The sequence below is a fragment of the Natrix helvetica genome (genome assembly GCF_964273705.1).
Source record: "Natrix helvetica genome assembly, chromosome: 3".
In the NCBI taxonomy this organism is placed as follows: domain Eukaryota; kingdom Metazoa; phylum Chordata; class Lepidosauria; order Squamata; family Natricidae; genus Natrix; species Natrix helvetica.
The window spans coordinates 173,130,656-173,152,075 of record NC_138549.1 but is presented as its reverse complement, the minus strand read 5'-3'; the positions used below and the strand labels follow the sequence as shown (position 1 = coordinate 173,152,075).

At 46.8% G+C, this 21,420-nt stretch overlaps 1 protein-coding gene across 3 annotated transcripts in view; it reads left to right on the top strand.

Moving 5' to 3' along the window:
- TPD52L2 (TPD52 like 2) overlaps positions 1–21,420 on the top strand; it is a 43,789-nt gene that overhangs the window by 5,977 nt on the left and 16,392 nt on the right. Inside the window, exons 2-4 of one of the 3 annotated variants that reach the window (XM_081949824.1) lie at positions 351–487; positions 5,798–5,946; positions 17,211–17,270. In XM_081949824.1, the coding sequence (XP_081805950.1) occupies positions 351–487; positions 5,798–5,946; positions 17,211–17,270 (346 nt within the window). Of the gene's footprint in view, positions 1–323; positions 488–5,797; positions 5,947–17,210; positions 17,271–21,420 lie in introns of all 3 variants that reach the window. The other 2 variants (XM_081949823.1, XM_081949825.1) reach the window with 2 other exon arrangements.

The window sequence follows — 21,420 nt, the reverse complement described above, 5'->3', positions numbered from 1 at the left end:
CCCTAATCCTCTTCGTTGCTCTTCTCTGCCCTCTTTCCAGAGTCCCCACATCTTTTTTTCTTTGTATTGTGACCAAAACCAGATGCAGCATTGCAAGTGTGACCTGGAAAGCAGATATCACATCTTTACTATTGAAGGGGGTTTATGGTGTGACTTGTGGGTAGCTGCTTGCGAGTCCCAAAACACAGATGCCCCTGCTGTAACCTGCTGGACGTGTCTTTCATTTGACTCCCTCTTCTCTGTACGGGCATCCTCTGCTTGACTAATCCGCTTGCCTTTTCTCTGCCTGTCCGGTCCCTCCCTTTGCTTCTTGTCCATGACAGATATCAACCTTAACTCTCCCAACAAAGGTCTCCTGTCCGATTCCATGACCGACGTGCCCGTGGACAACCCCAGCGCCGTTGCCATGGCTGCTTCGTCGAGGACCGTACCCTACAATGGTCTCACCGAAGCCGAAGAGGAAGAACTCAGAGCTGAGCTGGCCAAGGTAAGGGATTGCCTCCTGTCCGCTCTTTGAAGCTTGCTCAATCTCGGCAATCTTGTTCAATGTGGTTGAGCCAGTTGGGCCTTGTGGTTAAGGTACCAGGCCCAGAAACAGGGAGTTCTACTCCCGCCTTAGGCTTGAAAGCCAGCTAAACGGGCCAATCACCATGATAAGATCTAGTCATGGCTTAGGCATGAAAGCCGGCTGGATGACTTTGGGCCAATCAACAGGAGACGGTGAGTTCTAGTCCTGGATTAGGCATGAAAGACGGCTGGGTGACTTTGGGCCAATCAACAGGAGACGGTGAGTTCTAGTCCTGGATTAGGCATGAAAGCCTGTGGGTGATTTTTGGCCAATCACCAGGAGACAGTGAGTTCTAGTCTTGGATTAGGCATGAAAGCCTGTGGGTGACTTTGGGCCAATCACCAGGAGACGGTGAGTTCTAGTCTTGGATTAGGCATGAAAGCCTGTGGGTGACTTTGGGCCAATCCCCAGGAGACAGTGAGTTCTAGTCTTGGATTAGGCATGAAAGCCTGTGGGTGACTTTGGGCCAATCCCCAGGAGACAGTGAGTTCTAGTCCTGCCTTAGACATGAAATCTGGCTGGGTGACTGGATCAGTCATTTACTCTCAATCCAACCCACCTCACAGGATTGTTATTGTGGGGAAAACAGGAGGAACAAAGTATTATGTATGTTTGCCAGCTTTTAGTTATGTGTAAAAGCAATAATGATGGGATAAAGATCGAATCAATAAACTAAACATTTAGGCTTATCTTTTCTACTTTCCCCTGTCCCTAAACAATTTATTTTCTATTTGAGCACTTACAAGAGCCACGTCATAACGTTTAGAATACTCTCTGGCTTTGTTGATAATGTTCCTATAGCCATTATTAGATAAAGATAGGCCAGTATTTCTCAACCTTGCCAGCATTTGAATGTATGGACTTCAACTCCCAGAATTCTCCAGGCAGAAGGTAAACACTCAGACATTGAGGGATCTGGAGCTCTAATTCTGTAGGGCCCAGCTGTCAATCATCTTCCCTGCCTCGTCTGTTTTACAGCAGAATAGGAAACTGCTTTGCTGCAAAACACCAGCATGCAACAACATTTATATTCGCAAGATTTGCTTAGGTTATCTAAAGATTTCCCAAGGGCAGCATGGCGGCTTAGAGGTGAAGACGCTAGGCTCCCACTCAGAAAGTTGAGAGTTCAATTCTAGGTAGCGACAGATGTTTCTCTTATCAGGGCGCAAAAAGAAAATATCTGCTGTGAACTCCATGTAGGCATCAGGAAGGCCTGTCGGCCAGTAAATGCTCAACTCCACTTAGTTGCCCTGACCCCACCCTGAAACAAGAGATTACAGGGTTGTAAAAAGATTTAAAAAAAAAAAGATTTCCCAGGAAATCTTTCCTTAGAAACTTTCCTAGGAAATACGGAGAGGGAATTTACTTTTATTTAATAGGCATTTTGTGAATGGCTACCTCCTCCATCGTGGGTATATAGGTAAAGTATTTTTTGAGGTAGCCTGTTTGTGAATGATCTTAAATTTTGAAAACACACCTTAAAACTGTGTTTCTCAACTTTGACGACTTTAGATCCTGTGGACTTCAACTCCCAGAATCCCACAGCTGGCTGGGGAATTCTGGGAGTTGAAGTCCACAGGACTTAAAGAAGTGATGGCGAACCTATGGCACGCGTGCCACAGGTGACATGCGGAGCCATTTGTCAGGGCAGCTGAGTTCACCATTTTTAAAAGCCATTTTTCGCCCTCCCCAGGCTCCAGAGGCTTTATAGGAGCCTGTGGAGGGCGAAAAGAGCCTCCCCCCCCTGAGCTTCTGTGAAGCCTCCGGAGCGCAAAAAACTGGCCCTACGGGCAAACCGGAAGTTCAGGAACGGACTTCCGGTTTGCTTGTAAGGTCGTTTTAAGCGCACCGAAGGCATTAGGGAAGCCTCCTGACAGTCCCTGAAGCCTCCAGAAGGCGTCCGGGGAGGCCAGGGAAGCTGTTTTCACCCTCCCCAGGCTCCTATAAAGCCTTTGGAGCCTGGGGAGGGCGAAAAAAGCATGTAAAAATGGGGGGTCGCACATTGCATTATGGGTGCGGCACGCCCGCACATGACCCCCCTGCGCTCCCCGAAGCTTTGCCGTCGCTGACTTAAAGTCACCAAGGTTGAGAAACACTGCCTTAAAATGTTTATGGCAGTGTTCTCAACCTTGCTAACTTGAAGATGGGTGGACTTCAACTCCCAGAATTCCCTGGCTGGCTGGGGAATTCTGGGGGTTGAAGTCCACCCATTTCAAAATGGGCAATGTTGAGAACCCCTGTCTTAACACATTAGTTGCATTCATGCAACGTGCCTAATTTCCTGAACAGGTGTCTCCTGTGCCTCAGGTAACTAATTAACCCAAATTGCTGAATTTGCATTTCAGGTAAACTCTTAAATTTAACAACAGCCTGGCTTAGCAATGGAAATTGGGGCCTCCATTATTGTAAGTCGAGGAGTACTTGTATTTGGGAATCTGAAGTTACAGGTTTCCTGCCGCCTCTTTTAATTCTTGATCCATCAGGGTTGGTGGTCCTTCAGAGGTTTTTTCCTCTGTCTGACCTTTAAGTGACTCTGGGCTCCTGCATCTCTTACCTGATCTGTTTGTGATGCAGCATTTCTACCGAGTAGAGTAGAGTAGAACAAAGAATAGGAGTAGAGTAGAATAGAATAGAATAGAACCAGGATGGCGAACCTATGGCAAGCATGCCACAGGTGGCACACGGAGCCATTTGTCAGGGCACGCGAGGCGCTGCCCTGTCAGCTGGCCAGCGTGCATGCGTGCGCTGGCCAGCTGAGTTTGTCACTGCATTACTTTGTTTGCCAGCTGTGCTTAAACTCTTAAGACATATGGTAGACTGATCTGACTCTTATCCCTAAGCTCACTACGCATGTACACACATTCTTTTTGTTCGCCTGCCAAGAAGGTAAGCAGGAACGCTGCCAAAATGTAATCATTAGCTAGTAAGTTTTGTTTTCATTTTATTTACAATAAAATGTGTTTCTTAGAATATATCTCGGGTTTATTTTTCTTGAAGTATACTTCAAGGAAAAACCACGGTTCATCCCTCATTAAATACAATTACCCCAGGAGGGGAACAGGGCTGAATTTCCACCCTGACACGGTTCACCCTTTTTTAAAGCCATTTTTCGCCCTCCCCAGGCTCCAGAGGCTTTATAGGAGCCTGGGGAGGGCGAAAACAGCCCCCCCCCCTGAGGCCCTCCGGAGGCTTCAGGAGCTTCCCTGAAGCCTCCGGAGTGCAAAAAAACGGCCCTATGGGCAAACCGGAAGTTCGGGAACTGACATCCAGTTTGCTCTGGAGGGTGGTTTTGAGCGCTCCGGACGCTTCAGGGAAGCCTCCTGAAGGTCCCTGAAGCCTCCGGAGAACTTAAAACGACCCTCTGAGCGGAAGTGACTTCTGCTTTCCTCGTAGGGTTGTTTTTTGCCCTCCGGAGGCTTCAGGGAAGCCTCCTGAAGGTCCCTGAAACTTCCGGGGAAGGGGGGGACTGTTTTTGCCCTCCCCAGGCTCCTATAAAGTCTCTGGAGCCTGGGGAGGGCAAAAACATGCAAAAAATGGGGGGGGGGATCTCATGCGCGCATGTGCACTGTGGGGGTCACGCATTGCATTATGCGTGCGGCACGCTGGTGCACAACCTCCCTGCGCACCTCCCACCTATGGCACGCGAGCCAAAAAAGGTTCCCTATCGCTGGAATAGAACAAAGAATAGGAGTAGAAAAGAATAGAAAAGAATAGAATAGAATAGAATAGAATAGAATAGAATAGAATAGCAGAGTTGGAAGGGACCTTGGAGGCCTTCTGGTCCAACCCCCTGCTCAGGCAGGAGTCCCTACACCAGGGGTGTCCAAACTTTTTTCAAAGAGGGCCAGATTGGATGAAGTGAACATGCTGGAGGGCCGAACATTTTTCCCAACATTCTTTGAACAATTACAATTAAATGCAAATGAATTATTTTATGCCAAGTTAATTGCAAATGGCATACTTTTCATTTCATAACATTAAGATCAACTGACAGCTGAGTTTTCACAATGTATGCATCTTTTCCCTGAAGACTCGTGTTTAGTACATTCAGATGCTTTCTTTCCTCTTTCCCTCTTACTTGTCTATCCTTCCTTCCACCCTCCCTTCCTCCTTCCCTTCCTTCCTGCCTCCCTTCCAGTTCCCTCCTTCCTCTTTCCTCCTGCCTGCCTGCCTTCTTTCCCTCCTGCTTATCTATGCTTCCTTCCTTCCTTCCTTGCACCTCCCTCCCTTCTGCCTGCCTGCCTTCTTTCCTCTTTCCCTATCCTCCTATCCTTCCTTTCTCCCTCCCTCCTTCCCTGCCTCCCTTCCAGTTCCATCCTTCCCTCCTTCCTTCTGCCTCCTTCCTGCCTGCTTGCCTTCTTTCCTCTTTCCCTCCAGCGTGTCTGCTTTTCTTTCCTTCCTTCCACCTCCCTTCTGCCCTCCTGCTTTCTTTCCTCTTTCCCTCTGGCTTGTCTATCCTTACTCCCTCCTCCCCTCCTTCCCTTCCTTCCTGCCTCCCTTCCAGTTCCATCCTTCCCTTCCTTCTGCCTTCCTGCCTTCTTTCTTCTTTCTCCTGCTTGTCTGTTTTTCCTGTGTGCGCGCGCGCGAAAAAGAGGTGGTGGGAGAGAAATTTGAAAGGTCTTCTGCTTTCGGAACTCGGAAATACCCCCTCCCCCCTCCCCTTTTCCTCCAGCGAGCACGGAGCTTGAAGGAGGCGAAGTGTGAGCGCGCGCGCGAAAAAGAGGTGGTGGGAGAGAAATTTGAAAGGTCTTCTGCTTGCCGTGGGTGGGCCGCATTTACATAGAGCAGGGAGGGCTGTTAAAGGGCCGTATTAAACCGCCCCCCGGGCCGTAAATGGCCCGCGGACCAAACTTTGGACATGCCTGCCCTACACCATTTCTGACAGAGGGCAGTCCAGTCTCTTCTTGAAAGCCTTCAATGATGAAGCTGAACGTCTGAAGGCAACTTCTGTTCCACGGGTTGATTGCTCTCACTGTCAGAAAATTCCTCCTCATTTCCAGGTTGAATCTCTCCTTGGTCAGTTTCCATCCATTATTCCTTATCTGCCCTTTGGGTGCTTTGGAGAACAGCTTGACCCCCCTCCTCTCCATAGCAGCCCCTCAAATTTTGGAAGGCTGCCAACCTGTCTCCCCTGGTCCTTCTCTTCTCTAGACCAGCCACGCCCAGTTCCTTACATTTGTCTTCTACTCCTTCCTGCCTAACGTGGACTTTCTTCGCCCAAACGTGTAGGTGGAAGAGGAGATTGGCACCTTGCGCCAGGTGTTGGCGGCCAAGGAGAGACACTGCGGAGAGCTGAAAAGGAAGCTGGGCTTGACCCCCTTGGATGACCTGAAGCAAAACCTCTCCAAGAGTTGGCACGACGTCCAGGTTTCTAACGCGTAGGTATTCCCCTCTTTTGTGATCTTGTACGTTGTTGCACACAGTTAAGGGGATGAAACACCGAAGACCAAACCTTGCAGCTCAGCAAAGGAGGAGAAGGCACAGGTAGTCCTCGACTTACGACCAGCTGCTCAGCGGCCATCCAAAGTTGCAACAGGCTTACCTTGAGGCAGCAGGTAGTCCTCAAGTTACGACCCAAATTTGAGCCCAAATTTTATTTTTGCCAAGCCAAACATTTGCTAAAGGGAGTTTTGCCCTATTTTACGACTCTTCCTGCCACCGTGGTGAAGCGGATTGCCGCAGCTGTTAAATTATTCATGGGGTGGTTAAGTGAATCTGATTTCCCCTATTGACTTGGCTCGTAAGGAAGGTTGCAAAAGAACACACACACACCCCGGGCACACTGCAACGGTCATAAATATGAGTCAGTTGTCAAGCGCCTGAATTTTGATCCCCTGACCATGGGGAATGCTGCGACAGTCGTAAGTGTAAAAAATGGTCATAAGTCATTTTTCAATGCTGGTGTCACTAAATCAGGGGTGTCCAAACTTGGGAACTTTAAGACTTGTGGACTTCAACTCCCAGAATTCCCCAGCCAGCCGGCTGGGGAATTCTGGGAGTTGAAGTCCACAAGTCTTAAAGTTCCCAAGTTTGGACACCCCTGCACTAAATGAACTGTTGTAAGTCGAGGACTACCTATACTTAACAACTCAGCTTTGGAGTTACAGCAGTTGGAGAGAAACACACACACACACACACAGGGATTCTCGTGGCCAAACTTCAGACACTCGGCCACCAGACCACATTTTTCACCCGTTTGCAGCATCCCGTGGTCGCATGAGCTCATTTTATGACGGTTTCACCAAACAACGGCATTTACAGGCTAATGACATCCATAACAACTGTTGGTTCGCATAACCACCTCAGCATTTGTTTAACTTCCACCCCAAAAAAGGTTTTAATATTGAGCCGGTCACATGACCGAGTCATTGTATGACCATGATGATGGGCAGGCTGTGTTACGGTCGTAAGGTGAGGATTGCCTGTACTTTCCTTCCATTTGCTTCATGTTGTATCTGTGAAGCCCCCTGTCTCCGCAGTCCTTGGGCAATGGGCTTCCCTTCGGATATGCCCCTGGGTGAGGCTTCCACTGGTCATTGGGGCATACGGGGTCTTGCCCAGGGTGGCTCCCTCCAGGCACCTTAGACACGTGGCATCCTGAGAGTTGTAGTCCTAGTGTGTCCGTAGGGCTCCCAACTCTAGCAGGCCTGTGTATCTGGGAGAGGATTGCCTCTCTCAATCACAGGCATCAAGGATAACAATGACGAAGTTTCAGTAGAAAGCCCTGTGATTTTGAGCATTTATTTATTTATTAGACTTCATTTATTTAATACAATACAATAGCAGAGTTGGAAGGGACCTTGGAGGTCTTCTAGTCCAACCCCCTGCCTAGGCAGGAAACCCTATACCATTCCAGACAAATGGCTATCCAACATCTTCTTTAAGACTTCCAGTGTTGGGGCATTCACAACTTCTGGAGGCAACTTCTGTTCCACTGATTAATTGTTCTAACTGTCAGGAAATTTCTCCTCAGTTCTAAGTTGCTTCTCTCCTTGATTAGTTTCCACCCATTGCTTCTTGTTCTACCCTCAGGTGCCTTGGAAAATAGTTTGACTCCCTGTTTTTTGTGGCAACAAAAAAACCTAGTAGTAGGTTATGGTCTACCTTATCAAATGCCTTACTGAAGTCCAAGTAAAGTATATTGACGGCATTCCTCTGGTCCACGAATTTTGTCACATTATCAAAGAATGCAATAAGATTAGTCTGGCATGATCTGTTTTTGACAAATCCATGTTGGCTTTTGGCTATTACTTTGTTTGCTTCTAGGTGTTCGCTAATTCGTTGCTTGATTATTTTTTCCAGAATCTTTCCTGGTATTGAGGTCAGGCTGATAGGTCTGTAGATTCCTGGATCTGTTTTTTTCCCTTTTTTTTTGAAAATGGGAACCACATCAGCTCTTTTCCAGTCCTCTGGTAGTTCCCCGGTGCTCCAGGATCTCTGAAAGATATAATTCAGTGGTTCTGAGATCTCGTCTGCTAGTTCCTTCAGAACTCTGGGGTGTAATCCATCCGGTCCTGGTGATTTGAACTCATCTAGGGTAGACAGGTGCTCACTTACCATTTTCTTCCCTATTTCAATTTGTGTTCCTAATCTGATTTTTGTGGTGCTGTTTTTGATAGGTTGGACTGTTTTATCCCTTTGTGTAAAGACAGATGCAAAACATGAGTTAAATAGTTCTGCTTTCTCCCTGTTGCTTGTCACCTTCTTGCCACTTTTTCCCAGCAATGGACCAATTGTTTCCTTAACTTTTTTCTTGTTTTTAAGATGTTGGAAGAAGCTTTTTTTGTTAATTTTTACTTTTGTGGCAAGCCTTTCTTCATTGTGAGCCTTAGCTTTCCTCACTTCATCTTTACAGGCTCGGGCTATTTGTTGATATTCTGCCTTGGTTATGTCCCCCCCTTTCCACTTTTTATACTTACCTTTTTTTTCTTTATGAAGTTTATTAAATTTATTAAGTTTCATTTCTTTACTGAATTTCATTTATTGATTTTCATTTATTCAATTTCATTAAATGTATCTATTGGATTTCATTTATTCAATTTCATCTATTTGTTTAATTTTATTACATTTCATTTATTTATTGAATTTCTTTTTATTTTTTAAATTTCATTTATTCAATTTCATTTTTTAATTTATTTATTGGATTTCATTTATTTATTTATTCAGCTTCATATATTTAACGCACGCTGCCTCCTTCTTCCTGTCTCTGTTGGCTTCTGGGCTCTGCGCCCCCTTATTTGGTGGGGGCGGGGGCTGCTTGTACGCTTGGAATACGGCCGATTCCCGTCGGGGCCTTTCGCTTCTTAACTTTCCGGCTTATTCTTCGCTGGGAAATGCATTTTCTGCAAAATATCTTGCGAGGTTCCCTGAGGTTTCCTGAGGCCAAGAGAGGGAAATTCCGCTCAGCAGATGTCACAGGAAAACGAAAGCCATTGTTTCCTTCCAGTGAGATTTCCCCTGTCCTGTTTTGCTCCAGGGCAGAGATAGTCCTCAACTTACAACCGCAAGGGACCCCAACGTTGCCGCTTGCTGAGCAAGACGGTTGTGAAACAAGTTTGGCCGGTCGTTACGATCTTCCTTGCGTAGTTGTTAATTGATTCGCTGCCATGGTGAAGTTGCCAACACGGTCGTTAAGAGAATCCGACTTCCCCATTGGCTTTGCTCCGCAGAAGGTCGCAAAAGGGAGTCAACGTGACTCCAGGACACAGTGACCGTCATAAATACGAGTCCGTGGCCAGGTGTCTGAATTTGGATCACATGACCAACGGCCATAAGCGTGAAAAACGTTCATCGCTCATTTTTTTCTGGTGCTGTTGTAACTTGGAACGGTCACTAAAGGAAACTCTTGTAAGTCCGAGTGTACCTGTAACGTTGTAATTTCAAACAGCCTCTCAGTGAATGATTGTAAGTGGAGACCTCCCTTTATGTCTTCGTTTTCAGATAATTTTTGATACCTTAGCACAGGGGTGTCCAAACTTGGCAACTTTAAGACTTGTGGACTTTAACTCCCAGAATTCCCCAGCCAGCTCTGCTGGCTGGGGAATTCTGGGAGTTGAAGTCCTCAAGTCTTAAAGTTGCCAAGTTTGGACACCCCTGCCTTAGCAGTTAGCACCATCGATATAATGGCCCCCAGACGAAGAGAGCAAAATACAGATTAAATTCAGGCACTTGAAGGGAGATTTCAATACTCCGTGGCTAAGATGCTGAGCTTGTCGATCAGAAAGGTCGGCAGTTCGGCGGTTCGAATTCCTAGCGCCACATAACAGAGTGAGCTTCCGTTACTTGTCCCAGCTTCTGCCAAACTTCGAAAGCCCGTAAAAAATGCAAGTAGAAAAATAGGAACCACCTTTGGTGGGAAGGGAACAGCGTTCCATGCTCCCTTGGCGTCGAGTCATGCCGGTCACATGACCACGGAGACATCTTCGGACAGCGCTGGCTCTTCGGTTTTGAAACGGAGATGAGGACCGCCCCCCCTAGAGTCGGGAACGACTAGCACATCTGTGCGAGGGGAACCTTTACCTTAGCACCATCCATATAGTGGCCCCAGACGAAGAGAGCAAAATACAGATTAAATTCAGGCAGGTGAAGGGAGTTTTCAGGGGGGAGGAAAAAAAAGGGGGGGGAATTTTAATCTGCAGAGGACAAAGGGAAGTGTAACTATGGGGAAGACCCGTGTTTCTTTGGTGAATTGCTGGTTTGCGCAGAAGTGTCTATGGCTGAATGTGTCTTATTACACAGGTGTCAAACTTGTGGCTGTTTTACATCCGTCATGTGACGTTTCATGACGTTTTCCCCCTTCGCAGAGCTGGGGTGGGCGTGGCCTGCGCGGGCTGCCAGTTTGATACCCCCTGGTCTATTATAATGTCTAACGATGACGTAGCTATGTTTGTGACCGCTTGGCCGGAGCATCTGAGCTGCAAACAGCTAGGTCTGGATGGAGAGGAATCCTCGACTTACGGACTGGTTGCTTAGCAACCATCCAAAGGTAACAGCAGACCAACATTGGAGATAACCGGTGACCCAGGTTTGAAATTTCGATGGTTATCCTCATGTCTCCCGAGGTCACGTGATCAAACTTTGACCCATCGGCCCAAAGGTGTTTTTTTTTCCCCAAGAGGCAACTGGACTTTTTGGTTTTTGTTTGAAGACGTTTCCCTTCTCATCCAAGGAGCTTCTTCAACTCTGAATGGATGGTGGGGAAGGGAAGGATTTTATACTCTTGCAGAGAGCTGGTCATTTGCATCCTTTTAGAGCAGTATTTCTCAACCTTGGCAACTTGAAGATGTCCGGACTTCAACTCCCAGAATTCCCCAGCCAGCGAATTCTGGCTGGGGAATTCTGGGAGTTGAAGTCCGGACATCTTCAAGTTGCCAAGGTTGAGAAACACTGTTTTAGAGAGTCGTTGAGGCCACCTGGATCTCTGCAAGGAATATAAATCCTTCCGTTTAGTCTAGCCCAACCTTATGTCATCCCGTCCAATCGTTCCTTGAAAATCTCCAGCGACGGGAGCACCCACAAGCTGTTTTCGATCATCGGGTTGTTAATTCGTACCTGCTGGGCCAACACCACTCAGCCCCCCCCCCCTTCTAAGTCAAAGGGCATATCTTCTTGCAACCAGTTGGTCTCCTTTCCCCTTGTTGTGGCCCGCCAGCGGTTAGTAGAGCTGGCAGCAGATTTGGACAGTGAGGAGGTTGGGGAGGAACCTGGGCCAGTCCTGGAGTCTGGGGAAGGCTCTGATGAGGGCTCTGTGTCGGAGGCAGAGAGGGGGCCAGGGCCATATGCCAGTTATCAGCTGCCTTCAGAGTCAGACAGCAGTGAGGCAGAAGAACAGCTGGAGTCTGTTCCCAGTGTGCGCATGCGCAGAGCTGCCAGACGAAGGGAACAGCTAAAGAACAGGCGTAGATTTAGGAGTAAGGCCGCAGGATGATGAATGGCCCCTCCCAGAGGGAATAAAAGAGGAGCGAAAGGGGAGTGGAGTTTGCAGGAGACCATTAGTTCGCTTAATTGGTTCATGACTCTCCGAGACTCCTTGCCAAGTTCTGCAGATATCAGCCTGGCAGCTCTCCAAGCCAGAGAAGGTCTCTGACTGTAAATCCTCCCTTGAAAGACTTTGATAGATGTGAATGAGCAGAATTCCCAGCAAATTAATAAAAGGGGTTTTTGACGGGACAAGGAGTTTGCTTCAGGCTCTTGGAAAGCCTCGGTCAGAACAGACTTGCTGACTGAGGAATTCTGGGAATTGAAGTCCGGACATCTTAAAGTTGATGAGTTGGGAAACACTGGATGAATTGGGACTGGCCTTGTTTAGCTTCTGAGCCCAGGGAAACTGGCTGTTTTGCAAAAGGTGGCATTCGGGGATTGGATTGTTATGTTTGGACCTACGTCTGCTTCAGTTACCTTCTGACATACAGGTAGTCCTCGATTTACGACCGCCACCGAGCACAAAATTTTCCATTGTTAAGCAGCATGGTTACTAAGTGACTTTTTGACCCCTTCTACCACCTTTCTTGCCACCGTCGTTAAGTAAAGCACGTCAGTTGTTAATAACCCAGTTTGTTAAGTGAATCCGGCTTGCCCCTTGGATTTGCTTGTCGGAAGGTCGCAACAGGAGATCACGGGACACTGCAACCGTCCTAAATATGAGTCAGTTGCCAAGCGTCTGAATTTGGATCACGTGACCCCCGGGGAGGCTGCGACGGTCGTAAATGTGAAAAATGAACATCGTAAGTCACCTTTGTCAGTGCCTTCGTAGCTTCGAACGAATGGTTGTTAAGCCGAGGACTACTCCTAGAACAAATTAGAAGTTGTTGACTTTGGGTGTGACGTTTGCAATTTCCTACCGTGTCAATGTCATTTCCATCTTTAGCCTGGTATCGTTAGGAGCACAGGTATGTTTTTATAGTTTAGATACGGTGATATGCTGAGCACAGGTAGAGGTTCATCGGGAATGTTTTTTTTAAAACAATTTTTATTTGTTTTTGAACAAGGACAAACAAACATAAAAGTAAAAATTAAAAAAACCCATCTTCCATTACAAATTGTAGAAAGTGTGTCTGTTGGTTACAGTATTTCCATGCATCTCTTCCATAGTCACCATCTGCTTTTCATATCAAATCGCATATTTTAAATTCACCTATATTCATGTATATCACAATTATTATATCTCGACCTTAATTTGACTATAATTGTTTTTACGTCCTTTTATATACAATATTCAAAATCTAGAATAGGATTATGTGATAACATTCCATTAAATCATCCTAAAATCATCCAATCTCAATACATCTTTATAACATATTCTAGATAAAGCTTTTAAACCTCCTCTCATAATCTCCATGTGTTGTTTATATAAAATTTCATATTATCCAACTAATATATCTTATATGTATTGTTATCATTATTAATCATTATTTAACTATAGCTATTGTCATTTCATTTTATACATGCTAGTAGTAAACTAAATTTAGCTTAATTTTTATTATACATTTTCATTGCATCAACCTGTATCCCTCCAGCAATAGTACGGTTTTATACTGTATCTCTTGCCATTTGTAACATTAATGTTCTAGTTACTTTCTTAATAAATCTTGTATAAACCTGCCTTGGCAACATGCTGTTCCTTTCGTATCTCACAAAAGCTTGAAACCCAACATCTGCTCTTTCCATCAGCTTATCTTTGGTTATCACTAGTCCTTCTATCAAGATTTCTCTCCTTATCTCCGTCAATTTTTCTCTCTTTTCTTCTTTTGTGCTTTGAGGTCTGGGGTAGAGTTCCAATCCATCCATCTCCCCTTTCCATATTCCGCTCTTGCCATTACCAACCACGCTCACTTTGTTGTCCGTATCCACAGTTTTCTTATCTCTTTGCTCATTTTCTTTCTTCCATCTTTTGAACTCTACCTTCTTCATTTGGTAAACATCCTCACTTTCTCCATCGGATTTTTCTGATTTTTGTATTCCATATTCTCCAATCTCTTTTCAATTCTCTCCGTCACAACTAATAGATTTTAAATTTCAAACATAATCATTTGCAGTGTTACAGTTTCTTTTTCCTGGTCCTTGAAAGTTTAACCTTTAAGTCCAACATCATCATAAATGATGCAGCTTACCAAGGAGACAATCAAACATTTCCTGCTTAGCATCGTGAAAATGTAAGAAAATGTTCCTCTCTATCAAGAGGGCAGGGAAGTCTGAAATGATCTGGGCCAGGTCTCCTTCTTGAGCAGGGGGTTGGACTAGAAGACTTCCAAGGTCCCTTCCAAGTCTGTTATTCTGTAATTCTGTAAGGGTCTCCTGCTTGAGCAGGGGCTGGACTAGAAGACCTCCAAGGTCCCTTCCAACTCTATTGTTCTGTAATTCTGTGTAGGGCCGTGATGGCGAACCTATGGCATGCGTGCCACAGGCGGCACGCGGAGCCATTTCTGAGGGCACGTGAGGCATTGCCCTGTCAGCTCCAGTGCGCATGCACCCGCTGGCCAGCTGATTTTCGATAGTTTTTTTTAATCTCCGGAGGATTCCCTGAAGCCTCCAAAGGGCGAAAAACAGCCCAATGCAAAGAGAGCTGCCGGAACGGGGAAAGACAAGCGGCAAGGAAAGAGGCTTCTTTCACTCGTGCTGGCTGCTCTGTTCCCCCCTCCCCCCTGCTACTAAAAAGGATCCTGCCCGATCCCTTGAATCCACAGGGAAATGAGAGAGCTGCCAGCACGAGTGAAAGAAGCCTCTTTTCTTGCCGCTTGTCTTTCTCCCCGTGCTGGCTGCTCTGTTCCCCCCTCCCCCCTGCTACTAAAAAGGATCCTGCCCGATCCCTTGAATCCACAGGGAAATGAGAGAGCTGCCAGCACGAGTGAAAGAAGCCTCTTTTCTTGCTGCTTGTCTTTCCCACCATGCTGGCTGCTCTGTTCCCCCCTCCCCCTGCTACTAAAAAGGATCCTGCCCGATCCCTTGAATCCACAGGGAAATGAGAGAGCTGCCAGCACGAGTGAAAGAAGCCTCTTTTCTTGCTGCTTGTCTTTCCCACCATGCTGGCTGCTCTGTTCCCCCCTCCCCCTGCTACTAAAAAGGATCCTGCCCGATCGCTTGAATCCACAGGGAAATGAGGAGAGCTGCCAGCAGGGGGGAAAGACAAGCAGTAAGGAAAGAAGAAAATAGGCTTCTTTCACTCAACGTGGCTGCTGTTGCCCTTTTCTCCATTTCAGTGCTAGGGCATCGAGGTTGCCCCACCCACCATCGCCCAGGTCCTCGCTTCTCCCAAACATTTCTTTGCCTACCTGATTTCCAGCTCCATCGCGTTTCTTGCCATCGTGTGCAGAGAAACAAAGTTTGTGGGACTAAAACAAAACTTCAATCAATTACAACTTGGGGGGGGGGGGGGACAGATCTTGCAAAGTTGGAATTGATTGATTGAAAGGAGTTTTTTTTAGTCCCACAAACTTTGTTTTCCTGTCCAAAACAGCAAGAAACACAATGGAAAAATGCTACGGAGGGGAAATTAAATAGGCAAAGAAATGCTTGGGAGAAGCGAGGACCTGGGCGATGGGGGGTGGGGCAGGCTCCATGGAGTGGTGCTGAAATGGAGAAAAGGGCAACAGAGCAGCCACCTTGAGAGGAAAAAGCTGCTTTTCCTTATTTCCTTGCTGCTTGTCTTTCCCTCATGCAGATTGGTCTCTTCCTCATTTCCCTTTGGACTGCAGTGACCAGGCAGGAGCCTCTGTGCTAGCACGGGGGAGGGGGGGAAACAGAGCAGCCACCTTGAGGGGAAAAAGCTGCTTTTTCTTCTTTTCTTGCTGCTTGTCTTTCCCCTGTGCCAGCAGCTCTCTTCATCATTTGTCTATTGACTGTAGTGCCCAAGATCCTCTTTAATAGAAGGGGAGAATTTAGCAACTGGACTCACATCTGCCATTGTAAAAAGGGCCCAACCTTTACACAGGAGAATGATAAGGGAAGGTTTTTTGACACAGGAGCACACTTGAGCATCCCCCCACCCCCACCCCAATCTCTGCCCGTTAGTGGCAGAGCAACTTCTCCCCTCACTGGGTGTTATCCAAGGGGAAGCAGCCAGAGCAGGGAGTGGCGAGGAAGCCGTGTGCAAAAATGCACGGTCCACACAGGTGAGGGGGGACATTAAGTTATGTGGGTGGGCACTCAAGTTCGTGTGATAGCGCGCACGTATGTGCTTTTGGCACCCGAGGCGAAAAAGGTTCACCATCACTGGTGTAGGGTCTCCTGCTTGAGCAGGGGGTTGGACTAGAAGACCTCCAAGGTCCCTTCCAACTCTATTATTCTGTAATTCTGTGTAGGGTCTTCTGCTTGAGCAGGGGGTTGGACTAGAAGACCTCCAAGGTCCCTTCCAACTCTGTTATTCTGTAATTCTGTGTAGGGTCTCCTGCTTGAGCAGGGGGTTGGACTAGAAGACCTCCAAGGTCCCTTCCAACCCTGTCATTCTGTTATTGGGTTATTCTGGTGATAACGTCATCTATCGGACAAGCCAATAGTTTCTCTAGCCGCAGGGCAATGAATGCTGGGAAATACGCCAGGGGCGTTCTGACCGAGGCTTCCCCAGCAGCACAAATCCTTGTTCTCGTCCTGATAAATCCCTTTTATTTAATTAACAGTGAATTCCTCTCCAGCAAAGTCTTCACTCTCCGACAGTCTTTCAAGATAGTTCACAATCACCGACCTGGCCAAGGCGATATCTTTCAGACGCCGCAATACTTGGCAAGAATGCAGGAATGAACTAATGGTCTCCTGCAAGCTCCACTCCCCTGTTGCTCTTCTTTTATTCCCTATGGGAGGGGCCATTCACCGTCCACCTGCGGCCTTACTCCCAAATTGACCCTTGTTCCTTAGCTGTTCCCTTCGTCTGGAAACTCTGCACATGCGCAGACTGGGAACAGGCTCCAGCTGTTCTTCTGCCTCACCAGTGTCCGACTCCGAAGGCAGCTGAGAACTGTCAGACGGCCCTGGCCCCCTCTCTGCCTCCGACACAGAGCCCTCCTCAGAGCCTTCCCCAGACTCCAGGACTGGCCCAGGTTCCTCCCCAACCTCCTCACCGTCCAAATCTGCTGCCAGCTCTACTAGCTGTTGGCAGGCCACAACAAGGGGAAAGGAGACCAACTGGTTGCAAGAAGATATGCCCTTTGACTTAGAAAGGGGGGAGAGGGGCTGAGTGGTGTTGGCCCAGCAGGTACGAATTAACAACCCGATGATTGAAAACAGCTTGTGGGTGCTCCCGTCGCTGGAGGTTTTCAAGGAACGATTGGACGGGATGACATAAGGTTGGGCTAGACTAGAAGACCTCTGAGGTCCCTTCTAGCTCTATGGTTCTATGGTTCCATCTTGCACGACGAGGTCTCGAAAGCTGCCAACTGCCAGGGTTCCAAATAGCATCCAAAAGAAAGATGGCTGCCAGCCTAACACCAACTTTAAGAGTTGTGGACTTCAACTCCCAGAATTCCTCAGCCAGCCTAGCTAGGCTGGCTGAGGAATTCTGGGAGTTGAAGTCCACAAGTCTTAAAAGTGGCCCAGTTTCCAGAGCCCTGTTCCAGATGTGAAGGGGGGGGGGAAAGGCCTCTTCCCTCCTAACAGATGAGTAAAATTGTATGAACAAATGAAAGAGGTGTTCTCTAACCTGTTGTATTTATAGATATGTTTCGGCCAGCAATACTCTGGAGGACTGGAATGACAAATTAACCCAATCAGAAGCGTGAGTCTCTTAACCTTCTGCGTAAAACACGCACGCACGCACACCACCTGTGTAAGACCACCATTAACTTTTCCTTCCTTGCACTAATTCCTTTCCTGCTTGGTCCCTTTGCTGGAAATGCTTCCCGGGTGCTGTGTAATATAAGGCGAAAGGGTTAAGAAATGGGGAGCTGAACTTTTCTTGGAGTTTCGGGCTGTTTGGCTGATGCTTTTCCTGGGGAGATTGATAGCAAGATGGTTCTTTTATCCTACTAGCATTGGCTACGAGCACTGATGATGTTACCTAGCTGGGTCATGAAATGTCTACAAGGAAACAACCAAATTCAGAGAGCATCCAGGACCCCAGAGTCCTCCTCCTCCTCCTCTCCCATTCCTTTCTAGCGCTGATGATGTTCCCTAGTTGGGTCATGAAACATTTGCAAGAAAACCAAGCTCAGAGAGCACCAAGGAGCCCACAATCATCTTCTTCTTCCTCCTCCTCCTCCTCCTCCTCCTCCTCCTCCTCCTCCTCCTCCTCCTCCTCCTCCTCCTCCTCCTCCTCCTCCTCCTCCTCCTCCTCCTCCCTGTAAGCCCCACTCTCTTCTAGCACTGATGATGTTCCCTAGTTGGGTTACGAAAACATCTGCAAGAAAACAACCAAGCTCACAGAGCACCAAGGAGCCCACAATCATCTTCTTCTTCCTCCTCCTCCTCCTCCTCCTCCTCCTCCTCCTCCTCCTCCTCCTCCTCCTCCTCCTCCTCCTCCTCCTCCTCCTCCTCCTCCTCCTCCTCCTCCTCCTCCTCCTCCCTGTAAGCCCCACTCTCTTCTAGCACTGATGATGTTCCCTAGTTGGGTTACGAAAACATCTGCAAGAAAACAACCAAGCTCACAGAGCACCAAGGAGCCCTCATTTCAACCCAGAGCTACAAATATTTTCCTAGACAAGTAGTCCTCGACTTACAAAGGTTCACTTAGTGACCGTTCAAAGTTACAGTGGCACTAAAAAAAGTAACTTGTGACTATTTTTCACCCGCCAGCTGGCAGGGAAATTCTGGGAGTTAGTCCACCCATCCTCAAGCAGGCAACATTGAGAAACCCTGCTATAAATGAATGGTGCACCAGAGTTGGTTTTGTGCTTTCAAGTAGGAGAAAAGAATTAATACAATAACAGCTTCTTGTGATTCCCCCTCAGGAAAAGGACGACTTGCGATGTCTATTTGCAGACTGCTTTTCCAAGTGTCCCTCGGTGATTTATTTATAATCATTTAATTGCCAGAATTACAGTTTGCCTTTTTTCCAGATGCTTCCAACTGTGTCTGTGTGTGCTTGTGTTTAGATAGAGAGATAGAGATAAAGATAGATAGAGATAGAGAGAAGGAAAGATAGAAAGATAGAGACAGAGAGAGAGAGAAAGAGATAGCTAGATAAGGAGAAAGAAAGATGATAGATAGATAGATAGATGATAGATAGATAGATAGATAGATGAGATAGATGATAGATAGATAAGATAGATAGATAAGATAGATAGATAAGATAGATAGATAGATAGATAAGATAGATAGATAAGATAGATAGATAGATAAGATAGATAAGATAGATAGATAAGATAGATAGATAAGATAGATAGATAGATAGATAAGATAGATAGATAAGATAGATAGATAGATAGATAGATAAGATAGATAAGATAGATAGATAAGATAGATAGATAGATAGATGATAGATAGATAGATAGATAGATAGATAGATAGATAGATAGATGATAGATAGATAGATAGATAAGATAGATAGATAAGATAGATAGATAGATAGATAGATAGATAGATAGATAGATAGATAGATAGATAGATAGATAGATAAAGACTAGGGAGTGACATGATAGCAGGATTCCAGTATTTGAGGGGCTGCCACAGAGAAGAGGGGGTCAACCTATTTTCCAAAGCACCAGAAGGCAAGATGAGAAACAATGGATGGAAACTAACCAAAGGAGAGAAGCAACCTGGAATTAAGGAGAAACTTCCTAACAGGGAGGTTAATTAACCAGTGGGAAAGCTTGCCTCCAGACACCGTGGGTACTCCATCACTGGAGGCTTTTAAAAATAGACTGGATACCCACTTGTATGAAATGGTATAGGCCTGCTGCTTGAGCAGGGGGGTTGGACTAGAAGACCTCCCGAGCCCCTTCCAGCTCTGTTAGGTATTGATTGAGATTGGGACCCAGGTTCTACCACCCCATTCCTTCAATTCAGGCACTTTAATTTTTTGCTTCCTGGGCTGGATGTCCTGCATCACTCATAATCATGGGCCCCACTGTGGTTGTAAGTTGAGGACTACCTGTAGTAGCATTTCCAGATTGGCCAATTGCACTGCAGTTGCAATTCATGCAGGGGTGGGGTTCAGCCAGTTCGGGCGAACTGGATGCTAATTTTACATCTGGTTCGCAGAACCGGTAGTTGCAAGGACTGGCTGGCCCTGCCCACCCCTCTCCCCTTCCCGGAGCTTCCACGCTGCCCATTTTGGATGCTAGGTATGTGCAGGGCCTGCGTGGAGACTCTGGAAGGGGGAAAAATAGGTCTCCCGGAAGTTCCGGAAGTCTGGAAAGGGGCCTGTTTACAGCTTCCGGAGCCTCCCGTTTTCGCCCTCCTGGAGGTTCAAGAAAAGCCTCCAGAGCCTGGGGAGGGTGAAAATGCCCCGCCCCGCCATGGTGCAGGAGGCCGAGTAGGCCATGCCCACCATGGCCACGCCCGCCAAGCGACCGAACCCTTTGCTAAAATTTTGGAAGCCCACTCCTGAATTCTTGGGTTATTTTGGACAACTCCATCTTGCCATTTCTGTCTTTCTCCACAAAATACCAAGCAGGGTATGGAGATTCCACAGCATCCGGCTTTCGGTGCAGCTAAGTTTTGTGCTGACAAGGATTGCGGATGTGAGCGATTTCCTCCGTTCATTTGGGAATCTTGTGATCAGAGGGGAAAAAAAGTCAAGCCAAGATTAACAATCTCGGTAGCTTCCAACTGTTGGAGGAATCTCAGAATGGGTAGCTGAGGCCTTGAGAAGCTGCTTCCACTGTTGAAAACTGCAATTTTTGATGGTGTCTTGACAGGAAGCCTTTCCCTTCCTGAGTATGTAAATCCTTGCTCAATAGGAGTAACTGTGAAAGGGATCTTGGAGTCCTAGTGGACAACCATTTAAATAGGAGCCAGCCGTGTGCAGCAGCTGCCAAAAAAGCCAACACAGTTCTAGGCTGCATCAACAGAGGGATAGAATCAAGATCAGGTGAAGGGTTAATATCACTTTATAAGGCCTTGGTAAGGCCACACTTGGAATACTGCATTTAGTTCTGGTCACCACGATGTAGAAAAGATGTGGAGACTCTAGAAAGAGTGCAGAGAAGAGCAACAAAGATGATTAGGGGACTGGAGACTAAAACATATGAAGAACGGTTGCAGGAACTAGGTATGTCTAGTTTGATGAAAAGAAGGACTAGGGGAGACATGATAGCAGTCTTCCAATATCTCAGGGGTTGCCCCAAAGAAGAGGGAGTCAAGCTATTCTCCAAGGCACCTGAGGGTAGAACAAGAAGCAATGGGTGGAAACTAATCAAGGAGAGAAGCAACTTAGAACTGAGGAGAAATTTCCTGACAGTGAGAACAATTAACCAGTGGAACAGAATTTACCTCCAGAAGTTGTGAATGCCCCAACACTGGAAGTTTTTAAGAAGACACTGGACAACCATTTGATTAAAATTGTATTAGGGTCTCCCGCTTGAGCAGGGGGTTGGGCTAGAAGACCTCCAAGGTCCCTTCCAACTCTGTTATTCTCTTGTTATTAGTGATACAAGTGCAAAAGACCAAGTTATCTTCAACGTGGTTTGGATTTTTGCAACTCGAATCGTCATCATTTTTTAATGACCCCATAAATCCCTTGCAGGGAGTGGGTCTGGGCAACTAGTAGAGTGTTTTCTGGCCGGATGCCCTTCCTGTTGCCAGTGCGGAGTTTTGTTCAGCAGAAACATTCTCATTGTGCCCAGAGAGAGAAATATCTGCTCTACCTAGGATCGAACTCACAGCATCTTGATTGTGAGGCAAGAGCTCCACCTCTAGGCCACGACACTATTCCATTTTTGCAACTCGGATATGGTAGCTGCCGTATTTTTCGGAGTATAAGAGGC